We start from the raw sequence: 27995 nt of genomic DNA on the forward strand, positions 1-27995 counted from the left end.
CATATAGAAAACTATTCATCCACTCATTAACATGCCCAATAAACATCCACTTTTCTTTATACTTCAGTGGGTTTTAAAGAAAGGGATAGTGAACAATTTTACTCTCACACAAACCTCCACAGAGAAAGAAAATCAAATGAGAAATATCCTCTGGCTAACTTTTCCCCATTACAGTTCCCTGTATCATTCTACATAAGCTTTTTATTATTTTTAATCGGTATTGAGAATAGAAAGAGAATGAGAACTAATTAAACACCTTTCTAATTTCAGACTAACAATTCATTTCTTCTGCTTGAAAAAGAAGCCATCTCTTTCTTGCTAATAGAACTACTTTTCTAGGTCGTGCATTCACCAAAAGAATTTTTGATAACTTTTGGCTTGCCTAGGGGTGAGACTGTGGGACAGACACAAAATAATTTTCCTCTAATCCCTGGCATTTTTGTTTGATCATTCCAGACAGAAACAATTTCTCCTGTCTCAGACAATGTAAGGCACTTCTCACATACTGTTTTGTAATTTTTGGATAATATATTTTCTCTACCTCAATAATAATCACGAGCATTTGAGAGGTACTTTGAATATTCTGTGAGCTGATGACACATTCCTTTGATGGGGCAGTACTGCAACTTCACCCGTCTTTTCAAGGAGAAGGACAACCCAGCATGGGGTCCAATATGTTGAGGAGAAACCCACGGAATGTTCCTGGTTACGGGCAGTTAGGTAGCTGCCCACTGTTCCCGCTCTAAGGGCTCGGGCAAGATGACCATGGATCAGTGTGTGACAAAGCTAGAGAAAGCACATTCCAGAAAGTGATCGCCAGTGACAAGACCCTGGTCATTCTCATGCTGATTCATAGTCAAGAGAATCAAAAGTCCCAGAAGACCCCTCGGTGTGCACTGAGGCATCACGGGAGATGAAGGGGAACAGTGTCACCAAGCACGTGCTGCTGGGCACTTCCCTGCTGTCCTCAGAAAAGCAGAGCCCAGTCAGCACTGTTTCTTTCCGAACTTCCCGCCCTCTCTCTGGGTCTTTATTCATACTCTTAGTTTCCTGCCACCCACCTACACTATTCCTTACGGTGTCCTTCGCTTCTTTGTTTGCTGTACGGCACAGTTTCTCTTCCTGTTCTGCAACTTCTCCTGCCGGCCATTCATGCCGTTTCCAATGCCTCCTGGCCTTTTCCTTTCAACTAGGAAATGGTCCCTGAGTTTGACACAGTGCTCTTTCTGAAAGCAACACAGTGCTGCTTTCTTCCCCCGTGTTGATTGTGCTCATTTTTCCTGCTGCTGTGTTCCATTCTCTTTTCTTCTGGAATTGACATAGAAGGCTGGGAATTACCTGGCATGAGTTGATAGATACATGCCCAGCTCTTTCAAAGCCAGAAACCATTACAGCCATTTGAGTTATGTTGAACATTCTGAGTTTGTCCCTTTGATTCCTGCCTCCTGCTTCTATTCTGTTTGCCCAACTCATGTCCTGTTACTTGAGAGTAATTCTTTTAGCATGCCCACTGCTTAGCCCTTGGTGCTCATTCATTCACTCACTCTTTCTATATTTTTGAAATTTTTTGCTGTATCAGATCTTGCACTGGGTGCTAGAAAGAAGCTCAACCATCAAGAACTAGATGGTTGCTTTTTACGAAGATGGCACCGAAAGCTAAGAAGGAAGCCCCTGCCCCTCCCAAAGCCGAAGCCAAAGCAAAGGCTTTGAAGGCAAAGAAAGCAGTGTTGAAAGGCGTCCACAGCCACAAAAAGAAGAAGATCCGCACGTCACCCACTTTCCGACGGCCAAAGACACTAAGGCTCCGGAGGCAGCCTAAATACCCTCGGAAGAGCGCACCCAGGAGAGACAAGCTTGACCACTATGCCATCATCAAATTCCCCCTGACGACCGAGTCAGCCATGAAGAAGATAGAAGACAATAATACACTAGTGTTCACTGTGGATGTCAAGGCCAACAAGCACCAGATCAAACAGGCTGTGAAGAAGCTCTATGACATCGACGTGGCCAAGGTCCACACCCTGATCAGGCCTGATGGCGAGAAGAAGGCATATGTTCGACTGGCTCCTGACTATGATGCTTTGGATGTTGCCAACAAAATTGGAATCATCTAAACTGAGTCCAGCTGCCTAATTCTAAATATAAAAATTTTACACTGTAAAAAAAAAAAAAAAAAAAAAAAAAAACTAGATGGTTGCCCTAACTGGTTTGGCTCAGTAGATAGAGCTTCGGCCTGCGGATTAAGGGTCCCAGGTTCGATTCTGGTCAAGGGCATGTACCTTGGTTGCAGGCACATCCCCAGTAGGGAGTGTGCAGGAGGCAGCTGATCGATGTTTCTCTCTCATCAATGTTTCTAACTCTCTCTCCCTCTCCTTCCTCTCCCGTCCTCTCTGTAAATAAAAAAATCAATAAAATATATATTTACAAAAAAAAGAGAACTAGATGGTCTAATTAGGGAAAACAGACCAAAAAAGGCATATGGTATAGAGCATTATGAAAGGGGCCAGAGCCGGTAGTAGAGAATGTGTATTTGGTCCATCTTGGAAGGCTTGGGAATGCCTCCTAGAAGAGACACGGAAGTTAAGACCTAACAGAAGACGAGGAGTTAACTAGTGAAAGGGTAGGTGAACATTACAGGTAGAGGAAACCATATGTACAAAATGTAGAGCTAGAAAGAGACAAGCAAAGAGTGCTCCTTATAGCAAGGAACGGAAAAATAAATTCTATTTTTAAACACAACTCTTCACTGCTGAATTCACTTTACATCAATTAAATATAAATAAGTACATACTTATTTTAAGAATAAGAATCATTAAGCACATATTTGTATTAAGGCTATGAGTCACTAAGTACAACGTTTAATAAGACCATGGACCTGCAAAGATGTTCAGTAATTCATTTGTCTCAACTCCCTAAAAAATTTGAGTTCTTAATGGCTATTCTCTGTTTAAAACAATGGTGAGGAAGAAAAAGGGCTACTATAGGCTAAATAAATAACTCTTAAACTTCATTTATTCATTGAATTATGATACAAATAGTTAAAGAGTTCCTGCTATTGCTAAAGGCTTCTCGCATGATGCTTACTATGCTATGGAGGAAAAATCAACACTTAAACAAGTACACAACTCAATAAATCACAAAGCACTCCAAATATACACATGAAAGGCAAAGCTGAGCAAATGATCCATAAACCTAAGATCAAGTCACATAAAAAAGTTAATTTACTAAAAGTGCTGCAGAAATAAAACCAAACACTAAAATTTTTTAATAAATGGCATATTTCCTTTACAACATACTAAATAACCACAAGTCACCGATTCGGTTGCTTCAGTTGGACTCAGTTTATTAGGGATGACATTGGTGAGAAGTACCTTTTTGTAGGGGGCCTGGGCATGTGTAGAGACTGGCTCGAATCCTCCTTCTGCCATTTTCTAACTGAAGGGATTTCAGCAGCTATTTAACCTTCTAAGAATCTCATTCCTCTTAGAGGGCAGGTGGAGGTGGGTGGGAGGAGATCAACCAAAGAACTTGTATGCATATAGTATATGCATAACCCATGGACACAGACAATAGGGTGGTAAAGGCCTGGGCAGGGGGTGGGGTGGGGTGGGCTAGAAGGGGTCAGTGGGTGAAAAGGGGGACATATGTAATATTTTAAACAATAAATATTTTGTAAATGCTCTTGCATGAGAAAATCATATACATTTACTATAAAGATGATTAATTCAAAACCTTGAAACATTATAAGTAAAGTCACACAGAAATGGTGTATATTTGCATACTAGGTGTATGGATAAAAATGTTCACGTTTTGGAAAAATAAATTTCTTAGAATACAAAACTATATATACTATTAAGATATAAATGATAATAACGTTAGTATAAACTTGGGTTGTTTTGAGATCCAATATGAGTAAATTCACATAAAATGAATTAACTCATGTTAAGCTCTTAGAGCAGTGCTTGGCCCATTCTAAACATGTTACCACCTGCATTATAACGTATTAAGAAACAGTAAAGACCCTTGCTGTTCAGAACCACCATGAGGTTTATAAGCTATTTCTGCCTTCCTACGCCCACAATAAGCTACCATGAAAGAGCTATTCCCTACTTCAAATTGTAAAAAGCTGGTTTTCTTTTAAACAGCCCTCCTTGGTTTTCTCCTGACAGAAATGTTCTTTGACACTAAATGATCAGGGGGTTCAAGCTGATTGGAAACCTCCACCAGTCACAAGTCTGACTATGTCAGTGATGGCGAACCTATGACACGCGTGTCAGAGGTGACATGCGAACTCATTTTTTTGGTTGATTTTTCTTTGTTAAATGGCTTTTAAATATGTAAAATAAATATCAAAAACATAAATCTTTGTTTTACTATGGTTGCAAAAATCAAAAAAATTTCTATATGTGACACAGCACCAGAGTTAAGTTAGGGTTTTTCAAAATGCTGACACGCCGAGCTCAAAAGGTTCGCCATCACTGGTCTATGTGGAGATCCCATGTGCGGATGCACAGACATTCAATGAAGAGCTTGTTTGGGCCCTTGACTCATCCTTACTGCCCTCCACAGGGTGGGGTTGTGGAGCGAGCAGTTGGGACCTGACAGCCATTAGATGGAACATGGAGGCTCTACGCTCTATGTCTCCTCCCTGGACCAAAGAGAGGCAGCAGGTATGGGATCAGTGTCTCTGCTCTGCAGATCTAAGTCTTCCCTCTCATGCAGCGGTCCACGGTCCAGCCCGAGAATCAGGAGGTGTTAGTATGCCCACTTCACTGGCCGACAGATGTAAGCTACACACTCCAATAGCCTTCTATCGGTTAAAAAACAAAAAGTGATATTTTGATCTCCATCTATCTGTGCCTGAGTCTCAATTGTTTGCCAATCAGATAAAGAGAAAGGATAGAAAGGATGATATTTATCGATCTCCTCCAATCCCAACACTTAGCTTTTTAAGCAAAAGAATTCTAAAATGTAAGAATCTTATCTAACGTACATGGGAACTAGGGTAATGTTATCTCCCCTAGGGATTGTCTTTGCACTATTTTGGGGTGGTGGTGGTTGCTTTTTTACCTGTATGCATCAATGAAATCTGTAAGCCTGATGTAAATATTAAAATAATATGTAAGTTATTTTTTTAATCTTTATTGTTGAAAGGATTACATATACCCCCCTATTACCTCCATTGACTTCTTGTAACCCACCTCCACCCCCCACACCAGGCCTTCACCACCCTATTGTCTATGTCCATGGGTTATGCATATATGCATACAAGCTCTTTGGTTGATCTATCCCCACCCACCCTCTCCTGCCTTCCCTCTGAGATTCCACTGTCTGTTCCATGCCTCTATGTCTCTGGATCTATTTTGTTCATCAGTTTATTTTGTTCATTAGATTCCACATATGAGTGAGATCATGTGATACTAGTTTTTCTCTGACTGGTTTATTTCGCTTAGCCTAATACGCTCCATGTCCCTCCACGCTGTCTCAAAGGGTTAAGAGATCCTATATGTAAGTTATTTTATATTTATTAATAAAGGTGAGAAAATAAGTGAAATGAACTTTTACAGAAGCAACTGACCTCATACCTTAAAGCACAATTCTTCAGAGACACAAATGCTGATGACATTGTTTCCTTAATTTTCTGTTTAAGGACAACTTGTATCTGAGGATCCTCAGATGCTCTGTGTAAGAGGTGCTGGCTTCAGCAGTGCTCATGCCTCACAAATTACATATTCTACTACTCATATCTAAGAGAAAATGTTTAATTTTTTGAGCTAATGCATAAAAAATGCAAATGTGAACTCATTTATATCTATGCTTAACATATAATGGAATAAAACTTCTTCTTTTGGCTTACATAGCATTTTTTACCTTATCAACCACCATTAAAATGCATTAAATGGCTGTAATAATGATGCACAATTGACCTGCCCAGTACTTTAGCATTCCTAATCATGTCTAATTTCTGTCTGAAAATGAAGAACAGCCTAATTATCAAACTACTAACTTCAGGTCCCTTGAGTATTTAATAAAAAAAAAGGCAAAGAATATTAATTAGTTTCAAGTCTCAATCTTATACACTTACATACTGTTCTTGGGAAACTAGCAATGACACATTCCAGACTTTACTCCATATATGTGTCTGAGATATTAACAACTTCTAGGCTTGAAATTTGATAGACTTCCACCGCTTTTCCATTAGTTATCTCCATCATATAAATCCATAATGTCTTCCAATGTTTACTCAAATTATCAACAAAAATTAGAAATCTAGTATTTAACTAGCTCTTTAAAATATATGTGCTACTCTACAAAAAAAAAAAAAATAGCTCAACGATGTCTATACGTATGCAGGAAAAAGACTGGATGATATCATCTACTAGAGGCCTGGTGCACTAAATTCATGCACTTGGGGGGTGTCCCTCGTCCCTCAGCCCAGCCGCACCCTCCCGTAGTCCGGGAGCCCTTGAGGAATGTCCGACTGATGGATGTCTGATTGGTGTCTGCTGACAGGCGGACATCTCTGAGGGGTCCTTAGTGCTGCCGTGGAGGTGGGAGAGGAGGGGAAAGAGGCTCCCGCCGCCGCCGCTGTGCTTGCCCGCCGTGAGCCCAGCTTCTGGCTAAGCGGCGCTCCCCTTGTGGGAACACACTGACTACCAGGGGGTAGCTCCTGCGTTGAGTGTCTGCCCCCTGGTGGTCAGTGAGCATCATAGTAACAGGTCGTTCTGCTGTTCGGTCTATTTGTGTATTAACCTTTTATTATATAGGATTAGTTTCAAATATACAGAACTAATAAATAATGCATTTAGTAGCATTTTAAGAGTGTGGGCTATACTTCCATCTCTGAGGAAATCAAACCCTTCTCTTTTTCTTGTAAACTCTGCTGACAGTTCCTAGAGACTGAGGGCAGGGAGACCAGGACAGGTGAGAGGTGAGGATGGAGAGAACTGGGCAGGCCCTGGACCACGTGTAGAGGTTTGGGCTTTATTTTATAGGCTGTCATTGTCTTATGTGCCTTTCTTAGAGCAGTGACAGATGTTTGCCAATCACAGGAATTTTATTATCAAATAGTTTGAGAATATAACTTTATTTGGTAAAATAAAAAGATGTCTGTCTCCAGGACTTCTATGAGCTTTTAATATGCAAATGAGCATTTTCAGCAATAAGAATTTTTAATATATCTACAGAATCTCTACCTTCTACTTTTCTTTTTACTACCAAATGTTTTTTTACCATGAAGTTATTTATATAACTTGGTGTCACAAAATGTACCTTAAGTATGTTTAGGCAAATGGAAGATATTTAGAGATTTTAATATCTAATGGCTTGATTTGCATGTTAGATAGATTGCTCTGATGGCTGTGTGAAAGAGGCTTGGTGATCATGGAGACAAAATGATTAAGGTCAAAATGAAGGCAACTGTAGTTAAGAAAAGAGAGGTATAAAGACTAAGACACACCTAAGAGAAAAAATTGGCAGGACTTGGCAATTAATTTGATAAGTGAGTAGATCAAAGATACATCCCTAATTTGAAGTATCAGCGACTAAGTGAATATATGTGCCAACAAGATAGAGAATAGCAAGATGGAGAATAAAGGAAAAGAGTCATTATAAGCAAATACACAGACACAGGTAAATTACAGTTTATAAAGTTTTTTCACCCTCATTATTTTATTTAACACTCGGAACAATTTTAAGACAAAAGCAGTATACGTAATTTTTCTTATTTTAATGATAAGAATGAGATTAGAATTTTAAATTACTCAACTAAATTAAGTTAATACCATATCCTATATAATAAAAGCCTAATATGCAAATCGACCGAACTGCAGTACAACTGGCGGAACGACCAGTCACTATGACACGCACTGACCACCAGGGGGCAGACACTCAATGCAGGAGCTACCCCCAGCCCACAGGCCCCAGGCCAGTCAAGGTGGGTGCCAGTGGGGGCCCCCCAACTGCCCTGCCGGTTGCCCCGCAGCGGGAGGCAACCAGCAATAGCAGTGGGGTGGTAGGGCCGGCAAGTGGTGCCAGGCTGGCCAAGGTGGGTGCCAGTGGGGGCCCCCCGATCGCCTTACTGGTTACCCCACAGATCAGCCCTGATCTCCAGCCACACCTAGGGACCCTACCCATGCATGAATTTTGTGCACCAGGCCTCTAGTCCTATATAATAAAAGCCTAATATGATAAGTGTCCAACCATTCATTCGACCACTGTTCAGCCAGTCTCTATGACATACACTGACCACCAGGGGGTAGACGCTCAAACCAATAGGTTAGCTTGCTGCTGGGGTCCAGCTGATCAGGACTGGGCAAGACGGGCCAGACACGCCCTGAAGCCCTCCCATGGTCCTCCCTGGCCCCGATCATGCACCAGTGGGGTACCTCGACCTGGCTGCGCCCTCTCACAATCCAGGACTCCTCGGGGGATGTCAGAGAGCCGGTTTCAGCCTGATCCCTGCAGGCCAAGCCAAGGGACCCCACAAATCTGTGCACCAGGCCTCTAGTGTATAAATGTAAGGATTCCCCTCCACCCCTCAAATCATCACTCAGTAAAGAGGTAATTTTCCTATATTCAAGTTCTTATGATCTCTCAATAACTCTTTTGAAGAAATTGCATTAGCCTAACATGTTCTCAACCAATTATAGTTGAGAGGCTCCTGGAGTTCCACTAAATGAACTGATAGAAAGAAGGGACAAGAAATATAACCTGGATTTAGAATTAATTCTTAGGTGCGCATACCTGCCACCGTCAGAAGTTAATATTCTCAAAGTTTTCAAAAGAACGTTCCTCATTTATTTATGGCTTAGGGTAAAATTTGTAGTGGTAACATCATACACAGAAACAAAAATGACTGAGTTTTAAAGAACCTGTTTGCATATAGAAATAATGGTCCTAAAAATCTGCATTACATAACCCCAAAATGGCTCGAGATGCTGAAGATACATGCAAAGAATGTGAAATACCTTGTTTCAGGAAATGTGAAAAGAAACAATTTTACTAATATACCATAAAACTGCATATCTGATCTTGAGTATACATGAGTAATTACAATTAGAAATTAGTATTATAAATAAGCCAGAGACTTTCATCTACATCTCTGAGTTCCATGTTTAGACTGACCAAAATACTAGTTCTTCTCATTGAGAAAGTAGGAGAATCCTCTTTCATGCTTACGTGACATCTGGCTCCCGTCCTATTTTTTATTGCTACCCCTGTTTCCATTGACGCGGGAGATGCCTGATCAAATCCTCTCAATGCTGAAATTGGGAAGCTGAGGACGACCTTGGAAGCAAGGGAGGCCGTGAATAAATGTAGAATTATACAGTACTGACTCTAAATCTTGTCATGAACTTTCCAAAGCTTGCTTCTGCCGTCAAGAGGAACAAGGTTTCCAGGAAATGAAAAGCTATAAGTCATAAAAATGCTGCTGTGACTTGGGTGTTTGCAGGGAAATAGTACAGAAGTGTGAAAAGAGCCATAGGCTCGCAGACCACTGTGTGGTCTTCTGCAAGTGACTGGTTTCCGCAGGGAGACAACTCTTCATGGATCGCTCACATTTCTGCACATCTTGGGAGTGAGGCACTGACAGCCATTTATTCTCGACTATGTCTTCAAAGATGTTTGATGGCAAATAGCCTAGGACGATGCAGCCGGTGTCTCCCTCCAGAGAAAAGGTGGGGTGTATTTATTGGCCAGAATAATAAAGATAAATCTCTTTGCAGAGGGAAGGTCAGGCATGCTTCCTGCCCACTTGAAAAGATTCAGAGTCCCTGAGCTCTGGGCTCTTCTCCTGTCGCGCAACCCACAGTGTGTGTATGTGTCAGACAGCAGTCTCTGCCTGCCCTGGCAGGAACTGCGGCAGGGGGACTGGGTGCACCGATGCTAGCACATGGGCCACTGTCATTGTTGTGTGTAATAAGCTGCCTTCATTTAACCTCTGACCCAGGAATGCTGCGTCTCCCAGCAGCATCCATGACACTGTGACAAGCTAGCTTCCTAATTTCCAAGTGGGGTGAAATCTCAGACCCTTCAGAATCCCTGCAATTTTCTACATTCCCTCCTTTACTGGTCTGGGGAAAAAAAGAGCTGGGGCTACAGGATCTTTAGTTCTTTTTCTAGCTTGATGAGTACATATAATTTATCTGAAGGATGTAAAAAGCCTTGGAAAAATGATGCTTATGTTTTATGTTTTTATTATTTAAAAATTCTTAAAGTTGTTTTTCCAAAAGAAGTCCACATCAAAGGCGTTGAGTTTTATACGTTTCCCCTTTCAAAAAAAAAAAAAAAAACAACACACAAAAAAAACCCCACAAGTAAACAAAAAACAAGGACCTGAGCAACTTGCATTATTCAATCTAAAACTCCAGCTCTTAATCGTATTGGATTGAGCTGCAATCAATCTCCTCTCAAATATGCACACTCACTTCCTTCAAGAAGTCATTCAATTGTAGCTTTAGTTTTGAAGGTTCTCACAGCACCTGAAAATGTCTGCTAACACCATTCCTATGAAATCTTAAACCAGCTGGTCAATTTGTATATCTAAAGTTTGTCTTTGTGGCTGTTTCAATTCCAATGATGTTAGCCACAAGAAAATGTTACTCTCCACATTTGATAAGAAAAAGCATTCACTCATATTTGACAATTTTCTATAAGAGTAGGAAATAGATTCATTCATTAATAAGTAATTATTGAATTCCTACCATTGAAACTGTCATTGATGTTTGATATAAAAATTAATGAAATGCCCGGGTTGTGTTGCTCAGTGGTGAAGCATTGACCCAGGAACCAACAGGTCACTGGTTCGATTACCAGTCAGGGCACATGCCTGGTTTCTGACCTTGATCCCCAGTAGGGAGCTGCAGGAGGCAGCCGGTCAATGAAGTTTGTCTCTCATCAATGTTTCTATCTTTCTATCCCTCTCCTTCCCTCTCTCTCTAAAAATCAATAAAAACATATTTTAAAAATAATAATAAAGTATGATTATTGCCTACAAAAGTGACAAATAAATGGGAAGTCTATAATCTAGTTATGTATATATAAATATATATGGCCTTAACTTCTTGGAAAACAGATAATGTACCATTCAGACATTAATAAAAATTTTTGAATAACAGCTGAGTGAATGAATACATGATACTGAATGAATAAACACAAGTCTGCAAACTGGAGAATCCTGGCTGTGCATCAAATATACGCTTTGGCAGCCTGGGGATTTCTGAAACCAGTTCAGATCAGTAGTGCTAATGAAAACTCATTTCTTTGCAGAAAGTAGAATTTAAATTCTAATTGCATTAAAATCCCTGGGCCATTACTTCTTACTAAGAATGCACATAGAAACTATTAAACTACACTTAGACTAATCCTGTCATAGAGTTGGTATTTTTTCCTACTTTAAAGCAGGCCTTCGCCTGAGGATCTATGCCAATGCACAATTAATCCTCGTCCAAAATCTAGTCTCATGCCACAGGCCTACCTGGACTGGACTGCACACTGAGCTGGGTGGCTTTGTAGGTTTTGATTCTAAAGACACAGACTATACTACTTCCAGGAATTAGTCTGTTGATCTGATTTGATTGCTGATCAAGTAATAAGAAGGCAGATGGGCTCTTGATCTTCCTCATGGCACACAACCCCAAGTCATCAATCTACATCACTGTTCTGAGAATGGGAAGTCTTGGTCCTTGAAGCTAGAACCAAGTTATTATTATGCACTGGGTGTTGGTAAGGGTCTAAATCCTTGAGATTTTTATCATTAATTCATTCAGTTCCTAATTACTAACATGGCGCTTATACTGTGAGAGCCACTGCCTTGGAAGGAAGGTGGTGGGAGGGTAGCAAGGATGAATGGACTCTTCGTGGACCTGAAGGATCTACGGTGCAGAAGGGAGAAAAGCGTGGTCACCAGGAGGGTGACGTGCGACGTCCTCATGGTGGCTAGGAGTTAAGAGTTAGACACTATGAGAGAAAAAGCAACTGTTTTCTCTCTGCTTCTTCAAGACCGAGGTCAAATGTCAGTTATCTTTAGCATGTGGGGTTGGGGTGAGGGAGAAGGCCATTTCAGAGTCATATTCAGTTTAATTCTCTTCCCTCAGAGACTCCTCCAGAGCATCTGACTGGCCCAACCATTCTCAACCTCCTTTTCTGCTCATCTTTGTAAGCTAATTCATTTACTCCCTAACTCCTAGGGGGCAGAGAAGACATTATCTCCTCCCACAATGCCCTTAAAGTTTAATAAGTAGGTTGGAATCAGCATAAGTGCACCAATGGTCTAAGTCAGTGGTTCTCAACCTTGGCTGCACATTAGAATCACCTGGAATAAGGCCCAGAAATCAGGATTTTAAAAAGACTCCCAGGTGATCTAATGTGCAGCCAAGGTTGAGAACCACTGGGCTAAGTGGTATGAGAGAAATGTGTGAGATTGTCGAAGGGAGGTGATGCTACTATCAGGGGCTGTTGAAAATGCTTTAGAGAAGATCCTGGACAGAGCAACGAGAGAAGAGGAGGGCTCACTGTGCAGACAAGGAGATGAGAAACCGGAGCTAAAGTCTGGCAGCATGAGGGTGTACAATAGGGGTATCTCAGCACGTATGGCCCAACCCTTACCTAACTTCCCTAAACATTCCTCCTCTGATAGGAAGTAAGACTTGTCCCAGTAGCATAATCCTCTCTTCCTAATATGTCCTTTCTCCCACTCTTAGGTTATTCTATTTTCCCAGTCCATCTCCATGTCTGGTAAGTGTCTCCAGTCTCCATGCCTGGTTTTTGACCAGCCCACCAACTTCATCCTTATTTATTCATCCATCACAGGTACCGACCCAGCCCAGGAGGGACATCTCTGTCTCTATTCTGCAACATGACTTCTGCAACCCTGCTTCTTCTATGGTTGTCCAGGATACCTGCATAATGCCTCACAACTAGAGTTCCAGTGCATGGGTGGGGTCCCTCAGCCTGGCTGGAGATCGGGGCCTATGGGGGCCCAGGGGGGGTTTGGGGCGGGCAGCCGGGGGGAAGGGCTGCAGGAGATTGGCGGGGGGGGGGGGGGGAGGAAGGGTGCAGGAGGTTGGCTGTGGGAGTGCACTGAGTGCCAGGGGGCAGCTCCTGCATTGAGTGTCTGCCCCCTGCTGGTCAGTGCGTGTCATAGCAACTGGTCAACTGGTCACTCTGGTCATACGGTCGTAACAGTTACGTAGGCTTTTATAAATAGATAGATAGATAGATAGATAGATAGATCATGATTTTTTGGTGATGCTATTTTCTGGAACCACAAAATTCTGAAGAGTTAAAAGGTATTTTTTCACTATGTTCAGTCCAATAGAAATGAACATTTAATAGGCATTTAGTGAACTACAAAAACTATTCTAGGAAATTTCACATTTATCACATTATTTGGTTATTCTAACATCTCTTCAATTTAGGAACTATAGTTTATATTTCATAAGTCAGATACCTCAGGAGAGAAAAGTTATCATTTGCCCAAAGTCATACAATTAGTAAGTGACTTGGCCAGGATGTCACTTCTGGTCTCTCTAAATATAAGGTATTTCTCAAAAACCTCTACCTCTGCCTCTAAATCTCTCTTTATCTATACATATCTTTCTTCTGCTACCTCACTGTCAGTGATGAACAGCTCTATTCTCTAAAGCAACATATTTTGATATTTTTATTATGATCAAAATATACATGATATATGAAGTGCTAGAAAGAAATGAGCTATCAATCCAAAAAAAGACACAGAGAAACATTAAATGCATATTACTAAGTGAAAAATAAAACCAACCTGAAAAGGTTTGACACATACTGTATGATTCCAATTATATGACATTCAGGAAAAGTCAAAACTATGGAGACAATAAAAAGAGTCACAGTTTCCCAGGGTGGGGATGGGAGTGGGGGAATAGGTAAAGCAGATAGGATATTTAGAGCATAAATACTTTGTATATCATAATAATGGATACATGTATACAACACCCAGAGTGAGCCCTCAGGTAAACTATAGACTTTGGGTGATAATGATGTGCCAATGTAGGTTTATCCTTGGCAAAAACTGTACCAGTCTGATGAGTAATGTTGACAATAGGTGAGGCTCTGCATGTGTGGGGCAGGGGATATACGGGAAATCTCTATGCACTCCTCTCAATTTTGTTGTAAATATAAAACTGCTCCCCCAAAATAAGTTATTAAGTAAAACAAACAAAAAATATACATGGCATATAGATGGCATAAAATTTATCATTTTAACCATTTACATGTGCAAGTGTCAATAAGTACATTCACATTGTTGTCCCACTCTTAACACTCTCCATCTCCAGAACTTTTCCATTTTCCAAAATTCTGACCCCATTAAACAATAACTTCCCAGTCTCCCCTCTCTGATAAACTTCTGGAAATGAACATTCTATTTTTTTCCTGTCTGTATGAATTTGACTATTCTAGATATCTCATATATAAGTTGAATCATATGGTATTTGTCCTTTTGTGTATGACTTAATTTAGCGTAATGTTTTCAAGGTTCATCCATGATGTAGCATGTGTCAGAATTTCATTCTTCTTTTTAAAATATTTAATAATAGTCCATTATATTTGTATGCCACATTTGTTTATTCACCAATCAATGGACATTTGGGTTGTTTCCTTCTTTTGACTTGTGTGAATAAAGTTGCTATGAACATAATTATATAAAGACCTCTCCAATATCAAGCTTTTGGTTCTTTTGTTATATATATATATCCAGCAGTGAAATTGCTATACAGCAATTCGGTGTTTAAGTTTTTTGATGAACTGCCTTATTGTTTTCCACAGTGGCTGTACCATTTGACATATCCAACAGCTATACACAAGAGTTCCTCAAGGCATCATATTTTGGCCACACCAAATTAAATATAAATATTAATGTGTCAAGAAAAGTAGATCCCTCACCAGAACACAACTCCAAAGCTCAAGGGAGTAGGAACATTTAGAGTGAGTTTCTCTTTGGGTCCTGGGAGAAGTGGGAGGTAGGCATGGGATAAAGATTCGCCTGGAAAGGGTTCTGATAGATAAGGCTTTACTCTTTGAGACTGGATCAGACTGGACAGTTATCTTCTGAGATCATATTCTCTTGAGCTCCCACTTTCTCACTATCATTTTGTAAACTCACACTTATCTTATCTATCCCAGAAATGACAACCTTTATGTTAACCTTGTTCCAACTAGCTTTGCCAAAAAAAAAAAAAAAATACTTCTTAAATTCTGTAGCATTTTTCAAAGCACCACCCAATTCTAGGCTTTTGACAGCCATTATTTTTAAATGTTTATTCTTTTTTCGAAATCTTAGTTATGCATCTTTTATTTAATCTTTTTATGCATATCTGCTTTCAAAAAGTTGATTAAGGATATAGTTATGTTCCCACTTTTTTTTTTTTTTTTACTTTTTGATCTTCATTGGCATTATTTGTAATTATATAGTCAGGATTTGTGTTTTGATAGTCTCTTAACCATTCTCAGATAACTTCTCTTTGTAGAATCTTTGAACATGAAAATGAGTCTATGTTTTCTAAACGTTTCTTATATCTACTTTAGAAAAGGCAGGACTCATATCTGGAGATGCTCAACATTGCATTTTCTCTCCACTGTGACTTCTAAGTTGACAGATAGTATCAGGGGTTCCCAAACATCCTACAAGATCTAAAGCACCAATATGTTTTCCCCTTCAGATAGAATTAATTCAACAAAAGCTCCTATCTTCCTTCATAAAAATGTCATTTCAAGTTATGCAGGACAGATAAGCCAAGTACTCTGCTTTTAGTGAACTAAAGTTACAGTAAATGTGTTCACATAAAATCCTCGATTACTACTCTATCCTCCAGAACCAACTTACATTTGTAATGGAAAACATCACTTGTAACTATATCTCTCCACAGATATTATTTGGTTCAAGACTGGATGCCACTGTCACCACTCATTGCTAGAATTTTTAGCTTGACCACAATAAATGATAGATAAATTGGGATGTTATATCATTAATTTGCTCCTGGAATAAAGCTATGAACAGTTACTGTGGCAATTTGAAATACCATGTGAGTGATCACTGAACTATTATACCCTGTGATTTCCTTGAATCGTGGAGAATTCAAGTTAAGTCTTATGGTCTGCAGTGGTCCTGATGATTCTACAGGGAACATGGCTCAGGTCCACATTTCTAACGGCATGGAGAACATGGAACATCAAAGTAGAAGCCTTTGGCAGACCCAACAATAGCTAAGTCTTGCCATTTCCTTACCTTCTATGGGGACTGACTTGAGACTGTCAAAATAAAAAGACTAATCATTCCCTTCAGACAAGACTGACTCACTTCTTCTGTATGTGTATAATTTTAAAGACTTTGGAATGTACCTGTGATTATTTTCCAGACCATTTTAATGAAAGAAAATAGGACTTGTTTAGTTTAATAGTTGAATAACATTTAAAAATCATTAAAATTTTATATTTTATTGCCTAATATGGTATACTACACAATTCCAAATTTCTTAGTTTTAACAGTAGTATATCACCTCTCTAGCAAAATGAAAAACCGACTTCAGTCAGCACATACAGGCAACTGGGTTGCAGGATAAAAAATATAGCAATTAAAGCTATAAAATGCTTATTAGATCATCTGGTTCATGCCTTCCCACTGCCAACTCGTAATGAAAAGCAAACTATAGAGAAGAGAAAATATAAAGCACCATTCTCAATTAAAAGCCTACGTGTAAATGTTAAACTTTCCATTTGAAAGAATTTCCAAAACAGAGGGTCATCTAATGTTCTCATTTTAAAATGCTTTTTACTGGTTCTTCCCACTTGTGATTACAACTTTGAAATGCCACAAACATGAGTACTGTTGTGATAATATTAATTCAAAATACAGACATCTAGAAATAGAGTGCACATGCGCATTTTGTATAATACATGTACATAATGTGCCTAAGTGCCTAATGTTTTTATGTACATTTTATTTGCCATTTGCGTCAACTGTTCTAAATAGAAGTCGTAGAGACTGCACGAGTTGATGTTTAATGTTTCTATAAGCTCATCTCAAAATGTGCTTTATTTATTTTGTTTTCGGAGGAATACATCAAGTTCTAGCTCAAAGACAATGATGCCCCAGAAGCCATTACTATAGACTCTGCCCACCAATCTGGTGGTCAAATGTATTTCTGAATTTCAGCAATAAATCCACACTTTCATGTCAAGATGAAAAGTCTTTATAAGTTATTTTTCTTTCCTTAAACTTATTGTTATAATTCCACAAATTTATAACTTTAAAAATATTAAGCAATACTTGATACTAATTATACATTGACCACAATGACTCTCATGATCATCTATGAAGAATCAAAATGTCTCTATACTGTAGCAATTTTGCATTCACCTTCAAAAGGTAGTTCCTATAAACAGCACACTAAGTATTGGTCTTATAACATTTGTTTAAAAAGGGAATATTCAACTGACAGCAGAGGTAATTATGCAAGTTTTGTAAAAAGATAAAAAGGGAATCAGACCATGGAAAATCACCAACCCACAATAATATGCAACAAGAGAAAAGTCAACAATGAAACTACATAGCAGCCAGAAAGCTATTAAGAATATGGCATCAGTAAGTCCTCACATATAAGTAATTACTCTAAATGTAAATGCAATGAATTCTCCAATCAAAAGTCAGAGTGGCTGGATGGGGAAGAAAAAAAAAAGACCCAACTGTATGTCAAAGCAAAGGGATGAAAAAAGATATTCCATGCAAATGAAAACCACAATAGAGTGGGGGTGGGTAGCTCTATCAGACTAAATAGACTTAAACCAAAAATGGTGACATAAAAAAAGAAGGTCATTAGACAGTGAAAAATGGGTCAATTCATCAAGCAGATATAACTATTGTAAATATGTATTCACCCAACATTGGAACACCTAAATATGTTAAGCAAATACTAAGAGGTCTAAAGGGATAAACAGACAAAAACACAATAGTTTGGAATTTTGGCATGGGATAGATCAGTGATGGCGAACCTATGACACACGTGTCAGAGGTGACACGCGAACTCATTTTTTTTGGTTGATTTTTCTTTGTTAAATGGCATTTAAATATATAAAATAAATATCAAAAATATAAGTCTTTGTTTTACTATGGTTGCAAATATCAAAAAATTTCTATATGTGACATGGCACCAGAGTTAAATTAGGGTTTTTCAAAATGCTGACACGCTGAGCTCAAAAGGTTCACCATCACTGGGATAGATCATCCAGATAAAAAAAATAACAAGAGAATGTTGGACTTGAACCATACTTTACATCAAACGGACCTAACAGACATATATTGAACATTCTAATCAACAGCAACAGAATATACATTCTTCTCAAGTCTACATGGAACATTCCAAAGGGTAGATCATATGATAGGCCACAAAATAAGTCTAACAAGTTTAAAAAGTTTGAAATCACACCAAAAGTCTTTTCTGACCACAATGGTATAAAACTAAAAATTAACATGAGAAAAGCTGGAAAAATGAATAAACATATAGAAATTAAACAAAACACTCCTGAACAACCATTGGCTCAATAAAGAAATCAAAGTGAAAATTAAAAAGTTCTTGAAATAAATGAAAATTAAAAACACAACATATCAAAACATATGGGATGCTGCAAAAGTAGTTCTTAAAGGAAAGTTTATAGTGATAAATGCAGGTACAATCATGTGCCACTTAATGACTAGCATACATTCTGAGAAATGTAGCATTATACAACTTTGTCATTTTGTGAACATAATATAGTGCACTTAACACAAACCTATATGGTATAGCCTACTACACACAATGTTGTATATATGGTCCATCTTTTACCAAAACATTGTTAATGTGGCACATGACTGTATTATGTGTAAGCTATCAGACCTCTAATCTTGTTTAATACAACAATAAAGCACACATATTCCTATTTTCACATTTTAAATACACTTTGATAATTGCATTTTAGTATCTTTAAGTTTTTAATCCACTGTGTTTTATTCTATGCATTTTAAAATAATATTTTGAAAAATAATTAATTGGCTTCGATAAATTGTCAATGCAGTCCTTGGACAACAAAGGTCAAGAAACTGGTTAATGGTGTGGAAGGAAGCAGATAGCTGCGATGACTCTTACCCTCTGAGTGGAAGGGGTTTTGGTCAAAAAATGAGAAGATTTTCTGAGAGGTGATAGACCCCAAGTGTCTGGACCTTTAGGACTGCAGTCTCTTCCTGGGTGGTCTCCAGACTGACCCTGGCCCCCAGGACAGAGGATGGAGCAGGAATGACTTAGATCCCCGGAGGTAAACAAGTTTTGTGATAATAGTTACACATATATAAATGAGAGAATAATGTTTTATTGGGAAAATAATTTGTCACCTGATTAAACAGAATAGTTTATGTAAAAATAATAACTATTCAAATAATACTGACTCTATGCTGGACAGTGTTCTATGTAAGTTATAAATATTAGTTCCATCAATCCTCACATCAATCCAATACAGCAGCACTGTTTTTGTCCCCGTTTTGCAGATGAAGAGGTGAGGCAAATTGAGGTTAAGCTGCCCAGTGTAGTCCAGGAGTCATGTGACAAAAACAGGGTTTGGATGTAGGCAGTTGATCTCCAGACTATGTACTCGTATGCAGGCTGCAAAGTGCTTTTCTAAAGCATTAATGAAAATAATAACTAATGTTATTTGCTTGTACTCTGCAATAATAACAATAAAGGAAATCTGATATATAACAGCTAGAAATCGAAAATAGCATTCTGTGCTTCTATTTTTGACTCTGAGTCCTTCTCATCAGATGTGCTTCCAATAAATGTATTCTCAGTGTCTAACCTTAACATCTACCATGACTCCCAGTGGATTCTAAGGAAGCAAATCTGAACCTTTCAAGGGCAGTTCTTTCTGTGACTGATGGCCTAACCAACTTTTGACATTACTAATATATTCTTTTCAGAGAACACTCTAAAGAGTGTGGGCAGCTGTGCCATGCTGGCGAGGGCTGCTGTGATAACCTCCCTCCACTGAGCACATCAATGAAAGAGCAGCCCTGTAATTCCATGTCACCAGGTGAGAAACACCAAGAGTTCTGAGAGTTCCTTTGTGCAGAAGTCTCAGGCTTCCCATTGTGGAGGCAACCTGACGCCCAGCAGTATGTGGCCAGGTGACAGTCAGGAAGCAAGAAATCAAACACTGCTACAGAGGTAAAGCTTGATTTGAAGCGTTTCTCCTGCACTGGTTCTTGTGGATATAGTCTGCATTCAAAAGAATACCCAAATCTGTCTCAAACTTCATTGTGAATATATAGGCATTCATATGATACTGTGAACAGTTCTGAATGCCAATCAAATAATATACTCCCAAATTTCCAACGCAAACAGACTTTTTTTTTTTCTTAAGAGTTGAGAGGTGTAATTAAGTTTTTAAATTTGAACCAAAGCTATGAAGGGGTAAATACGTTTTTGGCTTCATATCCCCCTTTTATACAAATATTAAAAACAATGATTTTTCTCTAAAGGGAAAAAATGGAGACATAAAGGGTTTCCCAATAACAACAGAATGAATTGAAAATTGGACTGAGAGCTGAAAGACCTGAATGGTAGTGTTGCCTTAGTCCCTAATCATTTCTTTCTGAATAGTTTATAGTTCAGTAGCTTTCAAAAGAAATTTACAGAGACTTGCAATAAACTCTTCACACAAAAGAACATAAGAGAATTAAACAGAAAATCAGAAACAACATAGAGTAAAGGGAGAACATTTCCTTAACCCATTTCATCTAACTCTAGGAGCCTGAACACAAAGTGAAAAAGGGAAACGATGAAGCTCATAGGTTTCACTATTGTGAAAGGAAAACCCACTCATTCTTAATAAAAGAAGTAGCTTCTGTTTTTATTTCATTTCCTGGCTCTAAATTTTATTTTATTGACGTATTGTTTTTAATCTTTATTGCTGAAAGTATTACATATATCCCCTTCTCACCACCACCACCACCACCACCACCCCTCCCCCTAATCCACCTCCCCCCTCCCCCCCATGTTCCCCCCACCCCTGCCATTGACATTTTCTATACCCCCCCAACCCCCTCCCCCCAGGCTTTCACCACCCTATTGTCTGTGTCCCTGGGTTATGCATATATGTATACAAGTTCTTTGGTTGATCTCTTCCCTCCCACCCACCCCCCCTTTTCTTCTGGACCATTATATAAGGCATAAAGTTAGGCGACTCTTCTTAAGAAATGTAAAATTTCTGAATAAAAGTTAATGGTATCTTATTGGATTGTACTTGAGTGAAGCTAATTTCTTTGGAGAGTCAATCCACTGTATTTCAAGAAAAATGGCTTTGATGTTCTATTTGACAGAAGGAGTCACCAAGTAGCTCCATGACGTCTTGCCTCTTAGAAGGTAAAATGGTAATTTTGATTAAGAGAACTCCAAAGTGCCTTCTAACTCAAAAGTGACATTATTTCTAGGATTAATTTCATTTAGACTTTTTATTATTGTTAACATGCTATCTAGGTCCACATGCTCACAGTGTAGGGAGTCTCATCAAATTATTTTTTTTTCATAAAATTAACATTATAAATATGTCTGACACCAAATTATGTACTTCACACAATTTGTGAAGAGTTAATTTCCACAGTACCTGAAGAACAATGCTTGTTGAAATAACAAGTGAATATTGTTAGGTTGCGGGGAGCCCAGGATCAGATGCATGCAGATGTGTGACGACATAATGGACCTTCCCTGGAATTTCTAACAGATCAGCATACCATACACAGATACTGGCTCCTCCCTGGAATCCACAACGACCCCCACACAGATACTGACTCCTTTCTGAATACCCTGCAGACCCCCAAGGCGGGAACTTCCTCAGCTCATGCCCCCGCCCCTCGTTAAACACCTGTATAGAAAGAAACCCCCCTTCCCTGTTGGTGTGAATCCACTGGCCCTGTCTTTGGGGTTCGTGGGTCGCCCGGGGATGCAGATTAAAACCTTTCCTTTTCTTTCTTTTCTGATTGACTCGGCTCTCTTTATTTCCTACACCGCCTCCTGAGCAACCTAACAAATATAAATATTGGGAAGTTCCTCTGCCACTTTTATACCTTATGTTTAAAAGGCTCAGCTTAATTAAGTTGTCTGTATATCCTATGATTCTAAAATAAACAACACAGGAAAACCAAGATGGCAGGATAGGTTAACACCAGAGATTGCTGCCCTCGAACAACCACTTCAGAGATATAACTAAAGGACAGAACGGACATCATCCAGAACCACAGGAAGGCTGGCTGAGTGGAAATTCTACAACTAGGAGGAAAGAGAATATCATACCCAGACTCAGAGGAGGCGCAGTGCTGAAGTGAAATACTCAGGTGCAGAGTGCGCGCGGGCGGCGGAGGGCGCGGGTGTTGTTTTCAATCGGGAGGGAGTTTCAGACTCTGAGCTCCAGATCCGGGCGAGTCTCTGGGGACCAAGACTCAAACGGGAGAAGCTGGACTGTCTGGCTTCGGTCGGAACTCGAAGGCAGCTTTCTCTCCGAGGTTTGCAGCCATTGCTGGGACTCTGAGAGGCAGAGCCCCTGGGGAAGGAACTGAGAGCAGCCATAACTGCTCGCTCCGCCTGCCCTGTAGATCCCCGGGGACCCGCCCCGCCCAAGCCCTGCACAGAGCCATTTGCTGGATAGCCTCAGACAAACGCTAGATTAGCACCACCCTAGAGATCCAGCACAGAAGCCCTCCCATTGCAGACACAGCGGACTCTCATAGCCAGTTGGCCTGGAGGTCAAATCACCCCCAGTATTGCCGACATCAATCAAGGCTTAAAGGCAACAAGACTGCGCACAAAGACCACTAGGGGGTGTACCAAGAAAGCATAAAAAATGCGGAGACAAAGAAACAGGACAAAACTGTCAATGGAGGATATTGAGTTCAGAACCACACTTTTAAAGTCTCTTAAGAACTGTCTAGAAGCTGCCAATAAACTTAGTAAGGCCCTCGAAAAGACTGGTGAGACCGCCGATAAATGTAGTGAGATCCTCAAGAAATCTAATGAGGCCCTCGATGTTGTGATAAAGAACCAACTAGAAATTAAGCATACACTGACTGAAATAAGGAATATTATACAGACACCCAACAGCAGACCAGAGGAGCGCAAGAATCAAGTCAAAGATTCGAAATGCGAAGAAGCAAAAAACACCCAACCGGAAAAGCAAAATGAAAAAAGAATCCAAAAATATGAAGATAGTGTAAGGAGCCTCTGGGACAGCTTCAAGCGCACCAACATCAGAATTATAGGGGTGCCAGAAGATGAGAGAGAGCAAGATATTGAAAACCTATTTAAAGAAATAATGACAGAAAACTTCCCCCACCTGGTGAAAGAAATAGACCTACAGGTCCAGGAAGCGCAGAGAACCCCAAACAAAAGGAATCCAAAGAGGACCACACCAAGACACATCATAATTAAAATGCCAAGAGCAAAAGATAAAGAGAGAATCTTAAAAGCAGCAAGAGAAAGAGACCCAGTTACCTACAAGGGAATACCCATACGACTGTCAGCTGATTTCTCAACAGAAACTTTGCAGGCCAGAAGGGAATGGCAAGAAATATTCAAAGTGATGAATACCAAGAACCTACAACCAAGATTACTTTATCCAGCAAAGCTATCATTCAGAACGGAAGGTCAGATAAAGAGCTTCACAGATAAGAAAAAGCTAAAGGAGTTCATCACCACCAAACCAGGATTATATGAAATGCTGAAAGGTATCCTTTAAGAAGAGGAAGAAGAAAAAAAAAGGTAAAGATACAAATTATGAACAACAAATATGCATCTATCAACAAGTGAATCTAAGAATCAAGTGAATAAATAATCTGGTGATCATAATAGAATCAGGGACATAGAAAGGGAATGGACTGACTATTCTTGGGGGGGAAAGGGGTGTGGGAGATGCGGAAAGAGACTGGACAAAAATCGTGCACCTATGGATAAGGACAGTGGGAGGGGAGTGAGGGCGGAGGGTGGGGCGGGAGCTGGGAGGAGGGGAGTTATGGGGGGGGGGGGGAAGAGGAACAAATGTAATAATCTGAACAATAAAGATTTAATTTAAAAAAATAAAAAATAAAATAAAATAAAAATAAACAACACAAATCTTTTGTAGTCAATAGTAGTTCCAGGGGCAACCTAATAGCACCAAAGTAGATGCTGTAATTTCTAGCATAAAAATCAAATAAGATATAATTACTTTAATGGGTAGCGAAGGGGAGCAGAATATGCCATCCTAAAATATGCCTCTTTGGCATATTGATTATTTTCAAGTCAGTTATTTTTAAGAAACATCTGAAAACGGAGATGTTAACCTTTTGTAAAAGACATTTATTTATATTTTTAAGGGAAACCTCCATCTATAAGGGTCTCTCTCTCTCTCATACTCTTTCTCTCTCCAAGGAAGAGGAGGTGACTAAATCTCTAGACTCAGCCTCTTATCAACGGAGAAAACACCAACTTAAATCTGCATAACAACCATACCCTCATTCACAGGCATAATGCTTTGCTCTATTGCACTTCACAGATATTGCTTCTCTCCCCCGCCCCCACCCCAAATTAAAGGTAAGATCCTCCACCAGCAAAAAGATTAGAACTTGCTAAAGTCTCAAGTGATGGTTAGTTCTTTATAGCAATAAAGTATTTTTAATTAAGATATATACATTGATTTTTCAGACATAGTGTTAGTGCAGACATAATAGACTTCAGTCTAGTACAAATTTTACCAGCACCAGGAAACCAAAAAATTAGTGTGACTTGCTTTATGGCAATATTCACTTTATTGTGGTGTTCTGGAACCACACCCTTAAAATCTCCAAGATGCGCCAGTACTGTGCTTTGCCTGAAAACTTCCCATAACGGGCTGTCCCCACCCCTGACATTTTTCTTTTGTCTTTATCTAAAGATAGTATTTAAGCTGACAGTCTGGGCCATTTCCAGGGTTTTTTTCCATTTTCCTGGGTATCTCCCACATATACAAGAGGTATGCATGTTATTAAACTTTTATTTGTTTTTTTCCTATTAATTTGCCTTTTACTACTGGGGGGTTGTCAATTGAGAACCTAGAAGGGTAGAGGAAAAATTATGTTTCCTCTCCCACAGTTCCCAAGGAATAGGTTATGTTCTCACTTCAATTTTGTCCCACTCCAGTTCAGTTTATACACAGCAGTCAAACTGAGCTTCTTAAAACATGAATTTTTAAGAGCTTATTGTACCTCTCCTGCATAGCTTCTTTGGGGGCTAAGGGAAAAAAATTTGCACAACTTGCTATGTTCTCTGAGGCCTCGCTAGATAGATTCCTGTCCACCTTTCCGTTCCCTCTTCTCATACAACTTCCTAGCCTAACTCTCAGGGCTTTACTCACTCTGGGGTTTCTGTTCCCCAAACACAGCCACCACATCCTGACCCTGGAACCTCTATGCAATCAGGTATGCTCTTCCCACTGGTCTAATCACAGGCTGCTCCTTTCCTCCTCATCCTTTCATCTCAATTGCCATCTGTTCAGAGAGGCCCTCTCTGACCACTTTTGGTCAAGAGCTGATCCCAATATTGTCTGTTTCAGCTCATGTTTGTTCCTTTCATAGCTTCCCTCAAAACTCACAATTTTTGTCCAAATTTTGACCCACAAAACCCTAAAATATAATGAAATGGTTGTTGATTTAAAGCACTAAGTTTTGGATTGATTTGCTATACAGCAATAGAAAATAAACATATATTTCATACTGGTACTAAAAATACACAATTATTCTTTCAACACATCTACTCTCCAAAGTCAATGAGTTTGAAACCTGTGGTCTCTGTGATGGGTTGAGTTGTATTTCCCAAAAGATATGTTGAAGTCCTCACTCCCAGGACTTGTGTATCTGAATTCATTTAAAATAAGGTCTTTGCAGGTGCAATCAAATTTAGGTGACGTCATTTAGGACTAGAGTGGGCCATAACCCAATGATTGGTGTCCTCATAAGAAAGGGAAAAATTTGGACACAGACACACAGGTGGAAAGGCCATGTGAAGACAAAGGCAAAGACCGGAGCAATGCATCTCTACATCAGGGAACACCAAGGATTGCCAGCAGCCCCTAGAAGCAAAGAGGAAATCCTCCCCGAGACCCTTCAGAGAGAGCATGGCTCTGTCAGCATCTTGATTTTGGACTTGCAGCCTCCAGAATTGTGAGAAAATAAATGCCTGTCATTTTGAGATACCTGGTTAGTGACACTTTGTTACTGCAGACTTAGGTGACTATTATACTAGTAGTCTCCTATAGCAGGTGGCATATAATAGAACTTACACATCTATTGCAAGCACTACTAATAACACACAATACATCTTTTGGAATATTATTAATACTGGATAGTAATCTTCACATGGCCTACCACATATAGATTCCAAATATTTTGGCTACTTCTCCATATTGCACCAATGTTTTTTCTCATGATGCTTTTTAAAATCATAGGGCTGGAGTATTCTGAGGCTTCAGGCCTCCTGGCCCTTCAGATCCACTTAATGGCTTAGGGATCACACCTGAGGAAGGACCAGAACCGTGAAAAGGGATAAATATCCAATGAGGCTAATATTTTCAAGAGCAATGGGAAGAACATGAACTCTGCACTGGACACGTCCTCTTGTTGCTCTGTTTCCTAGTGTTTTACTTGCCATCTTGAAGTTCTGACTGATCACATAAAACCTATTTTCACAGAAGAGGCTGTAAGAAAGAGAAAGAAAAAGAAAAATTTTGTGTCTTACACTTAAAAGGATCTTTTGGGCTTTTCCTTTTACAGCTTCTCTCTTTTCCCTTCCATTTGGTCTGGTGGAGTTTTTTTGTGTGTGAGTGTGAATGTTTTTCATTAGTTATTTTTAAAGTTAATAAACATGTATGACAAAGTTAAAAAAAATCCAATGAGGCAATACCCTTACTTGCCAGCAGTTCGGTGATGGATAACTGTAATTATTCTCTTAAATGGGATTTGGAAATTTGGCTTTTGGTTACTCATTCTAAATACTTTCAGATAATGATACTTGGGCCCAAATCCATAAGTAAAACATTAAATGATGTGCATTTGTGTCTATACCAATACTTCTGAATGCTTATCACTCTAAAAACAGGAGAAAGGTTTATGAGGTTTATTTTTACTGCATGATAATATGTACAGTTAAGAAAAATGATACATCAAGTGAATACTTAGTGAATCCCCTTCTAAAGTGGTTGTTTATTCCTGCTTCAAGAAAAGAGCAGATAAATGTGGTGATCACAGGACTTCAGTAAGAAAATTGCAGTATTTCTTAATTGACATTAAACCTCACTTGGTAGCCCCTAGTACACCTGTGTAGAATGCAGAATTATTGCCTGATTAAAAATGCATTTCATATTTCCAGACTGTATTAGTTTGGCCAGTGGGACATGCACTCAAATGAGCTAGTACCAGATTCATCTGAGCTATAAAAATAAATAATAACTACATAATAATCTTTTGATGTACAGCCAAAAATCATTTGATTTCTGGAGTCATAAAAAAATGAAGTGGACCACAAGTTCAAAATGCCAAGGAGTACTTGAAGGAAATATCCTTTAGAGACAGGTAACTCTAGCTTTTTTATACAATAAAAATGTAATTGCTTAGAAGAAATGTGATAGTAAAATGACATATTTCTATACTAGTGTAATGGGAAACCTGAAAGCATATTTAAGAGTATTAGTTCATGTGCATTTTCAAAGGCCATCTTGCATATTGCACTAGAAAAACGTTTTATGAAGAAACTAACAAAAAAACAAATAGGATCATTGTGTCATATCAAGTAAAAGGGATAGAAGTTTATGAATGTGGACCTAAGTTCACATGGAACTCATTCACAGCTTAGCAGGGTTACTTAAGGCACCTAACCTTCTCAGTCTTCCCATACATAGAGTACAATCATAGTATTCCCTGACAAATGAATCAT

General features: G+C 39.2%; 2 protein-coding genes across 4 annotated transcripts in view; one reads left to right on the forward strand and one right to left on the reverse strand.

Annotated features, from left to right (window-relative positions):
* Nucleotides 1–27995, reverse strand: part of NKAIN3 (sodium/potassium transporting ATPase interacting 3) — a 422524-nt gene that overhangs the window by 331695 nt on the left and 62834 nt on the right. The window lies entirely within an intron of this gene.
* Nucleotides 1638–2156, forward strand: LOC132220151 (large ribosomal subunit protein uL23-like). The gene has a single exon (XM_059673087.1). The coding sequence runs from the start codon at nt 1644–1646 to the stop codon at nt 2112–2114; it is 471 nt and encodes a 156-aa protein (XP_059529070.1). The 5' UTR covers nt 1638–1643; the 3' UTR covers nt 2115–2156.

The sequence above is a fragment of the Myotis daubentonii genome, chromosome 17 (genome assembly GCF_963259705.1).
Source record: "Myotis daubentonii chromosome 17, mMyoDau2.1, whole genome shotgun sequence".
Lineage (NCBI taxonomy): Eukaryota > Metazoa > Chordata > Mammalia > Chiroptera > Vespertilionidae > Myotis > Myotis daubentonii.

What these genes read in the sequence shown, in the direction of transcription:
- LOC132220151 (XM_059673087.1), top strand. Translation starts at nt 1,644, where the DNA reads ATGGCACCGAAAGCTAAGAAGGAAGCCCCTGCCCCTCCCAAAGCCGAA.